General features: G+C 45.8%; 1 protein-coding gene across 2 annotated transcripts in view; it reads left to right on the top strand.

Annotated features, from left to right (window-relative positions):
* Positions 1-6477: 6477 nt before the first annotated feature.
* FMR1 (fragile X messenger ribonucleoprotein 1) overlaps positions 6478-10442 on the top strand; it is a 30692-nt gene continuing 26727 nt past the window's right edge. For both annotated transcript variants that reach the window (XM_083876221.1, XM_083876222.1), the window contains exon 1: positions 6478-6637. In XM_083876221.1, the coding sequence (XP_083732347.1) occupies positions 6587-6637 (51 nt within the window). In that variant the 5' untranslated portion in view covers positions 6478-6586. The remainder of the gene's footprint in view (positions 6638-10442) is intronic.

Raw genomic sequence — 10442 nt, 5'->3', positions numbered from 1 at the left:
AGTCTAAATTAAAAAAAAAAAAAAAATTATAGGCTCTTAGGGTTGAGTTTGTTCAAAGTATTTCCCCTGGGTTTTATGAAACACTGGGAGTCCCAAGGCGGTCCAGAGGCAGTATTTAAGGAGCTGGCATGGTATCTTGTTCCCAAAGTGCAGTGAAAAGCAGAGAAATGCAGCAAAAAGCAGGGAAATGTAGGGAAATGCAGTGAAAAGCGGTGAAAAGCAGTAAAAAGCAGTGAAAAGCAGAGGAAACACAGAAAAGCAGAGAACAGCACAAAAAAAAAAAAAAAAAAAAAAAAACAGAGAAAAGCAGTGAAATGCAGAAAAAAGCAGAGAAAAAAGCAGTGAAAAGTAGTAAAAAACAGTGAAAAGCAGAGAAAAGCAGTTAAAGGCAGAGAAAAGCAATGAAATGCAGAACTATGCAGAGGAAAGCAGTGAAAACCAATAAAAACCAGTACAAATCAGATAAAATCAGTAAAAATCAGTAAAAGCGGTGAAAGCTCCGAGCGGCACTGCCCGTCCTGGCCGGTCCTGGGGCGCCCTCGTGTGGCCGCATCCCGGTACTGCACCGGCCGCGTCTTCTCCGCGGGGTTAAAAGGGACAGAAACCGCGGGCTCGTGTGCAGGGATTGGTGAAAGACACGGGGAAAATAAAAGGTGAAAACACGGCTATAAATGTATAGCTGTATTGTAGCTACAGGCAGGATATAAATCTGTTAGTGGTATGTCAAAGACTGTGTTTCGAACTAGTGAAGAATAAAACATTTTAGCTCCCGGGACAAAAAATGTCAGCTATGTCAGCCAGAAAAAAATCCAAAAACCAAAAACCAAACCAACCAGCCCATCAAAAAAAAAAAAAAAAAAAAAAAAAAAATATATATATATATATATATATATATATATATATATATATATATAAAAAATCCCAACCCCGCCCCCCCAAAAAACCAAAAAGAAACAAACCAAACCAAAATAAATAAATGAAAACCCTGCCAAAAAAAAAAAAAAAAAAAAAAAAAAAAAAAAAAAAAGCAAAACCTATTACTATAAAAAGCATAACTAAAAGACTACTATTGCAAGGTAATTTTTTTCTTTTTTCTTTTGCTTGTTTTTGGTTTTGTTTTGGTTTTTTTGCCACAGCATCAGATTACAGCATTGTTTTCTACAACGATTTAGAGGGGGAAATACAAATCATTTAAGTTATATATGCTTCTAATAGGAAGTTAAATATCACAGTCTTTCGGGAGAATGACATTTTATATAGTAGCTCCATAGCAGTTCCCATCAGGGTCAATACAAACAACATTAAGGCCATATAAATGCACTGGCATATACAGCCTTTGAAATACAGCAGGGAATTCTGCTATGGATTGGAAAGAGTAGTGTGATGTTTTCAGATTAATTTCAGCTAAAAGAGCAGTATATTGAAGAGAGGCAGTCATCAACCTTCATAAATCTCTGAACTGGCTTCAGACTGAAGCCTCCTGTTCCTGCACACAGCAAAACAAAGGCCTGATGGTCACCCAGTGGATTTATGATGGGTGCTAAAAAAACATGACCATGTCCTGTGTTATACACTCAGATGAGGATTCTAGAAATGTCAATCTGTTGTACTTAAAATTTTCTAGTTTAGATTGTGTAGAAATCTAGACACTCTCAGCCCACCAGTTCCATCTTTGACACTGTTGCTGATTGTGCAGACTCAACTCAGGGAAATGAGATTAATGTATTAGCATGGGTTCCCTCCTATGGGAGACAGCACTCCAAGAGCTTCTCCAACAGGAGCTCCTCCCACAGGGTGCAGTCCTCAGGCACAGGCTGCCCCAGAGAGGATCCCCTGGGAGGTCACAAGTCCTGCTGGCAAACGTGATGGGGCCAGATCCCTGCCAGGAACCTGCTCCAGCACAGTCTTCCCATGGGGTCAGAGGCTCCTTTGAGCATCCCCTGCTCTGGTGTGGGCTCCTCCCCGGGCTGCAGCTGGATCCTGCTCCCCAGGGACCCCCAGGTCTGCAGGGCACAGCTGCTGCCTCTCCATGGGCAGCACCAGGGGCTGCAGGGGAACCTCTGCTGGGGCACCTGGAGCACCTCCTGGCCCTCCTGCCTTTCTGCAGGGTGCTCCTCTCACACACTCTCATTTCTCTCTTCTCTGGCCACAATTACTCCCACTCAGTATTTTTTTCCCCTTCTTAAATATGTTATCACAGAAGCATTATTATCGTTGCTGATGGGTTTCGCCTTGGCACCAGTGGCAGGTCCATCCTGGAGCTGCCACTGGCTCTGTCAGACATGGGGGAAGCTTCTGGCAGCTTCTCACCTGCCACAGCTGTGATCCCCTTCCCACACACTCTACCCAAACCTGGCCACACAAACACAGCACACTGATGAACTCTGGCTGAAACCTCAGTGAAGACCTTTGTGGAATCCATATACATGTTAAAGCTCCTCCTTTTAACACAAAGGCTGGCTGAAATCTCAGTGAAGACCCTGTGGAATCCATCTATATGTTAAAGCTCCCCCTTTAACACGGGATGGCTGAGACCTCAGTGAAGACCCTGTGGAATCCATGTGAGTGTGGCTGACCACAGCACAGCCGTCTCCACTGCATCGCTATCCAAGGTTCTGCTTTACAGCCACTGCAATGAAGGGCTGCACTCACCTCCCTTCCCACGTAGAAAAGACAGTCAGGGTTATTTTGATGCCAGTAACTTTTGGATACAATTCTTAATTCGATGAAGGAAAGCCACCCCAGGTAGATCAACTCCTAAAGCACCAAAATCATTCCTTTTCTAATCACAGCATCGATGCCTATACTGATAATGATGATAGAATATTAAGTTTATGGTTCTTGGAGATAAAAGCTCTTATTCAAAGGCTGTGTGCTCATACTAGAACTCCCTGACCTGAGCCAGCATGCACACTGCACACAGGGGGTGGTTATGGATGTGTCCAACCACCTGCAAACAACAGAACATTTCTCTTGGGTTGCATTCTAACCAGTTGTATCCCAAGTTTTCTGAGGTTCTTGGGTTTTTCTGTTTAAATTAATTCATTTTCAAGACACACGTAATTCAGGGAATCTTTTCACTTTCATCTCATGTTACTTGGTTAGTGATTTAAAAAAATTAGCTGAGTAAACAGACATGCAGTTTTTCATATGAATGCTTAGTGTTGTCTGTTAAAAAGAACTGTTTACAATACCCATATGCTTCTGCAGAGGAAGTAACATGCAAGTTTAATATAATGATAAATGTATTTGTGGGGTTACGAGAGAAGTGGATGCAAACTCATGAGTGGGAGGTGGAACTGAATAATTAAGCAGTAAAATTCTGCATGTTACATTTTCAAATTCACTGACATGCGAAGAAATGAAATTGCTACTGAGAGTTGTGGACCAACAACATGATATACAACCATTGTTCTGGAAGAATGCAGAAATTACTATTAATTTTAAATGAGACCTGATATTCCAACAAAATAGATAACATGAAGCAAATAAGACAGAGATTATCCACCAAGACAATTATTTCACAGGTGAGTTGAATGACAATGTTGGTTTTTGAATCAGCAAACTGAGCTGGAGCTTCATAGTTTAACAGGTCATATTTCAAAACCACATATTTTTAGCAAATTATATCTGTGTAAGCTAAAAATTTTAATAACCTCCTGAAGTTCAGATTCCAGTGTTTACTTTTTTGACTCTTCTCTGTGAAACTGGGAGGCTTCTGTACTGCAGGCACAAGGTAGTCTTAAATCCCTCAGCCTTCTTTCCCTATTCAGGTCAGGAAGACACAGGATACTGTAGAAACTGAAAACCACTAGTGGAAACATACATCCACACTCAAGTAGAATCCGTGGCAAAAATGAACCTTGGATGGCTCCCTGGTCCCTGGCTACTGCACAGAGGCAGAGGTAAACTAATGACTTACAAAAGAAACAGAGAAACAGTCAAGTTCCATTGAAGGTCAGCTTAAATAATTAAGACAGAAAATCAATAGTCTAGTTGTCTCTTCTCACCAATATATTTTTACAAGGTTAAAGATTATCCACCTCCTAACACACGTAACAAAGTATTTTTTTGTTTTAATCTTTTTGCAATATTCAGGTTTGTCTTTTTGTGATTGTTCTGCTTTTCTTGCCTCTCCACGCGAACACCTCACAGAATACTTTAGCAGCATTCCCAGAGAAAGTTCACATTAACCATTCAAAGAACTGAATGAACAGGAATAGCATGATCTGATTCCTTGTCCACACACAGTAACACTTCAAATCATCCCTGGTTTAGTTCAGTTTGTCTTCACAAGTTCTGGGGATACCCAGTGCTCCACACCCTGATTGGGATATCTGTCACTTCTGTATATCACTTCAGTCAAGGACAACCTAATAAAACTGCAATATTTTGGTTATATTTAACCTTCAGCTATTATTGATTATTCATAAAGCAATGCCTAAGAAGCTTTTCATCTTTGTATCTCTATTAACTCTTAACTGCTTCTTCCAAGTGCTGATCTGGTTATTAAAACATCACCATTTCAGTGAGGTTACTGAAAAGCCTGTGACTTCTTGTCTAAGGAGTGCAATGGGTGTAGAATTTCACTGCCACTCATGTAAGGAGAACATCACACACATATTCAGAGAAATCACAGCCACAGTAACACGTTGTGACTTTTGAGCATAAATGGTTAACAGTGGGGGTTTTTTTCCCTTCTCTGATTCTTTGTAGTTATATTAGAAAACATGAGGATGTCAATGTTTGTGCAGGTCTAATGTAAAGCTGAACAAGCAGCTTTTGTGCCAGTGCACTCCAAGTTGCAGATGTTCCATCATTTATGCTTTTTATTCACCATCAGGTCCTACAGTGAGTTGTATGTGCCATGTGATGTTGAAATGTCCGTGAGGATTTAAATGTAGCTGCAGTGATATTGGAGATATTTTCCAACATTATGGAATCTACAATCGTAAAATAATAATATGTGTTACGTGGAGGGCTTGTGTGTTGAGCAAAGGATCTGCTACAGAGAGGGAGGAATTGTCCCTTCAGCTCAAACCCCTTGGGAGGTGTTCAGGTCTTCAGCAGAACCACCACTGCAGGAGCTGGATCATTCCTATTCCGGAGGCACAATTCACAGAATCACACAATGTCCTGAGCTGGAAGGGACTCACAGGGATCATCAGACTCCTGGCCCTGCACAGGACAGCCCCAGGATCCCATCCCGTGCCTGAGCATTGTACAAACACTTTCTGAGCTCTGTCAGCCTTGGGGCTGTGCCCACTGCCCTGGGGAGCCTGTTCGGTGCTCGACCAGCCTCCGGGTAAAGAACCTTTTCCTGATATCCAACCTAAACCTCCCCTGACACAGCCTCAGGCCGTTCCCTCGGATCCTGTCCCTGCTCACCACGGAGAGCAGCGTCTGTCCCTTGTGAGGAAGCAGGAGAGAGGGATCGGCTCTCCCCGCAGTCTCCTCCAGGCTGAACAGACCAAGTGCACTCAGCTGCTCCTCACACGGCTTCCCCTCAAGGCCCTTCACCATCCTCGTGGCCCTCCTTTGGACAGCAACTTCAGCTCTTTCTTATACTGTGGCGGCCAAAACTGCACAAAGGACTCAAGGTGTAAGCTGAATTCACATTTATTGTAGACCTCAGGCCATGGCCAGGCAGGCAGAGCTCACTGCAGGCCTGAGCCTCCTCCCACCCAGGGCAGCTCCTGAGGAACCGACCCCGGGCCCCACAGGCCCTGCCGCCATGTCCCCCTCCATCCCAGCAGCCCCTGCGCTGCTCGGCCCGTCATTCCCTTCGCCTAGCCCCGGGCCCCGCACTGCCATCGCTCCCCGGGGCCGTTACTCGGCGCCGTTTGGGGCCTCGGCAAAGCCCGCACGGTTCCCGCCTGAGCGCGGTCCCGGGCCAGGCCGGGCACAGAACAGCGGGACACGGACACGCACAGACACCCCCTGCCCCCCCGCCATACGGGCCTGCCTGAGGGCGCCGCGCGCCCCGACCGGCGCCGCTCAGGCCGCGCGATCCGATTGGCCGCCAGGGCGGTCACTCCGGCGCGCGACGGGCGGGGTGGGGGAGAAGGAGGCGGGACTTCGGCCGCGCAACTGCCGGGTTCGCGCGCGCCCCCCCGCGCCACTGCGGCTGCGCGCGCGCGCGCGCGGGGCCGTTACTGAGGCGGCGGCGGCGGCGGGTGGGCGAGCGAGCGGCGCGCGCGCGCCGGCCCCGGGCCCGCTCCCGCCCCGCCCCCCCCTCCCCTCCCCGCGGTCACGTGACGCGGGGTCCCCGAGCGCTCGCGTGCCGAACCGGGCGCCCCGCGCGCGCCCCCCTGCGCGCCGCCCGCCGCCGTTTCGGTTTCATTTCCGGCGGCCCCAGGGCCCGGAGCGGCGGCGCCCAGCGGAGACACCCCCACCCCCTCCCCACCCCTCCTCCCTCCCCGGCGCTGCCTCCCCCCCTCCCGCCCAGGGCGGCCACACCCCCGGGCTCGGCGTGAACCGAGCGCCCCCGCCCCGCACACACACACCGCTCCTCCCCCGCCTGCGCCGGCACAGAGAAAGGGAAAGGAGGCGGTGCCGGGCCCGGGTCTCCCACACCGCGCACAACATGGAGGAGCTGGTGGTGGAGGTGCGGGGCTCCAACGGGGCCTTCTACAAGGTACCGAGTGCTCGCGGCCGGGCCGGCCCCAGGGGAAGGAGCGGGGACGGCAACGGGAGGAGGAGGAGGCGGCGGCGGCTCCTCCTCCTCCTCCCCGCGCTGAGGGAGAGCGGAGGCCCCGGGGCAGGAAGGAGGAGGGAGAAGCGGGCAGGGATGGCGGAGGCCGCGGCGGGTCCCTGGCGGTGGCCGCGGGGAGCGGGCCCGGAGCCGCCGGGGCCGAGGGGCCTCGAGGCCCGGGGAGGCCTCGGGCCTTCCCCCTTTGTGGGAAGGGGCGCCCGGGGCCGCCTCGTCCCGGCGCTGAGCGAGGAGGAGGATCAGCCCCGGGATGGGGCATTAATTGCTAAATCCTCAGCTTTTGTCGCTACTTAAGGAAAGTCTGTGTCGCCGTCCGGGTTTCCAGCAGAGCTGCACTGCATGAGCACGGCCTGCAAGGCGGGGAGCCCTGGTTAATACACATTCCTGGTGAAATGCTGTGGTGGATTCTTGCTCCTAATGCCATGGCAGGGGAAGCTGCCTACTGATATTAAAGGCAGCATTGCTCGGCCGAGTATATCTATGCTGAGTATTTAAATACGTGTAGATTTCAAATGTATTTGCTGCTGAAATGACTTAGTGGCATTGCATGTTTGTTTCCAAGCCCTTGTGCTTAATAAAGCCATCACTGAGTCTTGACCATACGAGCACTGAATATGTTTTATTAATACCGTGTAGTATTGTGTGGCTTTGCATGAGTTGGGTTGTATTAATCAGCTTATTAATAGGTTGTAATTCATAGGCTTTTTAGAAAATAATATTCGGATATGGTTGGCTTGGGCCTACTCTCATTGACTTGTTATCAACATACCAGGAAAAGCCATGGGTCAGTTCCTGCCATGGTTTAAATGCTCCTAAGACTTTAAAAATTGGGCCTAGTTATTGTGCGACATCCAATATTTATGTCAGCAATGAAGGGCCGGGTAGAGTTTCACACTCACATGTTCCTGTGCTGAGCCAGGGAGAGATCCAGATGATACAGCTCCAACATCTCCCAGCTTTTCTAAGGAAAAAAAGACCTCTTAAAAGCTGATTTTTAGAGTAGGTGTGCTAGCATCCTTTTCTGAAAATAATTTTATTTTTAAATTCTTTTTTTAAAAAAATTTCTGATACAAATCAGTGGTAAATAAACATCCTGTGGGTGAGTTCATCCTGTGGTCAAAGTTCCATATCTCTATATTGCTTCCTGGAATTAAATAAACTAGCCCTTTTAAAAATCAGGTTTACATTTTTAAAGATACAGTGTTTGGTCAGAAAGAAGCAGAAGGAGTAAATACATTTCACAGTAGAACTTTTAGTGAGGCTTTTATCAAATTAAGAGTAGTTACACAATGATGTGAAGGAGGTGATGGTAATTATGACATGGTGCATCCTTCAGTGAGAAATATTATTGAACAAACCTGGGAGTATTTAAAGCTTCTGAAACTTTTATTGTTTATGTTCAAGTTTGCCCCCATGGGGCCCTGTCCCCCTTGTGAGTAGTTAAAAGCTTCATTTGAGCATTTGTTCATGGAATTTATTCATGTTTAGTGTACCCAAGTTCTGACACAGACATTGCCCCAAGCACTGTGGTTGTCCTTTAACTTTTAGAAATCTTGACAGGAATTTTTTTTTGCTTCCTCTTTATCACTAACCAAGAATTTGGTTAAATTGCCTAAAGGGAAAAATGGGCACGTGGATTTGTCTGTCTTCACCTGAATTACCTCTTTAGGCAGAGCATCACACTTAAGATAAATGCAACATACTTTTTTTAGAAGAATAAAAAAATGGAAATTGTTTTGCACCCTCATGCAGTAATGTTCAGTATAAACCAGCAAATTCCCTCTAGTTTTCCCCTAGTTTGAATTACTGAAATTCTAGTTACAGATTTCTCTTTCATCATAATGTCTGAGTATCACTCTTTTATAAGGTAACATATTTAATTTTTTTCTTGTGAGTTTTATGCCCATCTTATAGATTGGCAATTAGGTTGTAAAAAATAAATGTCAATCCAGCATAATAAGTGTGCAATGATGTCAAGTGTGAATTTAGTTGCAGGACAGTTTTATTTTTTAATTTTAAAAGTTTCTTTAAGCAGCCTCCTGAGAAAGTGGTTTACAGAAGTAATCTTTCGAACAAACCAGAGGCAAAACAATTTTTTTGTCTAATCTCATGATTTACTGACAACTGGTGAAGATTTCTTTGGCTTTGAATAATTCTGAGTTAATGAAACTGTGTAAGTTTTTTAGGAGAATACACCTCTTTTGATACTAAGCCGTGGAAGAGGGAGGAGTATGAGGCTGCTGTAGGCAGGATGGGACAGAGTGGCTCACGTGGGCACTGAATTGTGGCTTCAGCTTTTCATGTCCTCCTTGTAGGTCTCTCTTAGGACCTGAGCATTTCTGAGTGTACCCAGCAGCATCTGGCTCTTGACAGTACAAAACTGCCTACCTAAGCCCTGCTAAGAGTAATTAACCAGTGTTTTCTGAGAAATATCCAGAGGACAAAACATAGGAGGTGGTTTGAGGATGCTGTAAGATTTGAATTCAGATTTCATCCTGGTGAGGTGCACTGGAATACTGGAGTGTGTTGATGTGGCTGCTGTAGTGCAGGCTAAATCTTTTTGAATGGAATTAAAATACTGCTTGGTGAATACTTTGTACTTTCATTTTTTTTTTCTTTCCTCCTTGCCTAAGATGAATTATTCCATGGAAGGCACAGTGCAGTAAATGGGCATGATTCAGGGATAATTGACAATCTGGTACCTAGAGATGCTTAGTCATGACTTGCTGTGTGGTTGGGCCCAGAATCCTTGGAAAGAAAATGTTATATTTCCTTACTTATTTTATGAAGGCTGGTCCAACAAAGCAGCAGGACTGTGAAGCCAAGGGGAGGGAACTGCCTTTCTGCAGCTCACAGCCAAGTAACTAAATCTTGAAGATGTGCAGGATTAGGACATATCTTCTCATATCTTTTCTTGTATAGGAGCAGTAAATTGGGTTTTGAAGTTCTTATCTCATTCACAGAGGACTAATAGACAGCCTTTGCCTCATCTTTTTGGGATTAGCTTTAGGTATTTCCCTCTAAAAGGGACATGCTGGATGCCTTTCCAACATGGGATTGATTTTTCTTTTCCAGTTTGGGACTGATTTTCTCTTATGTCCTCTACTAAAGATGGGAAGCATCCTGTTTATGAGGCAGTCAGTTTTGGAATGGTGTTTGTTGTTAACATCTCTATGTTGTCTGTAACCCAATTTTTGCCACTTCTTGCTCTATAACCTTGTGAAAATCTTCCACTTTATCCAAGTAGTTTCAGTGCCTTGCTGTTGTTTGCTTGGTTTTATAGATAACTTCATTGAAGCTGCAACTGATAAAATAATTCATCTTTCTTACTTCTTTATTGCTCCAGGTCTCACTATTAGCAACTGTTCCTGTGGCCCTCTGTATCCATTTTTTTTCTTTCCCTGTTCCATACAGACCTTCAGCCAATATCTGCAGTCTCTTTATACGTTCCTGAGCCTGTCCGCTCACTCCTCCTGAGGATGATGCCTGTACCCTTTTCCCTGTCTGGTGACCATTTCTGTGACTATTTTTTTTTCCCTATTCTGTTCCTTTGTGTGTCCAGCCTTTCTCAGACTTGATTATCCACCGAGTTCCCTTTTGACATTCTCCTTCCAACAGGTATGAAATGTTACAGAACTGTCACACTAACAGTAGATGCACATTTGTTATCAGCACAGCTTTTTTATGTTAAAAAGCATATTTTCTCTACTTTCTCTTCTTACAGTTTATT

The sequence above is a fragment of the Zosterops lateralis genome (assembly GCF_965231275.1).
Source record: "Zosterops lateralis genome assembly, chromosome: 21".
NCBI lineage: Eukaryota > Metazoa > Chordata > Aves > Passeriformes > Zosteropidae > Zosterops > Zosterops lateralis.
This window is presented reverse-complemented; position numbering and strand designations above follow the sequence as displayed.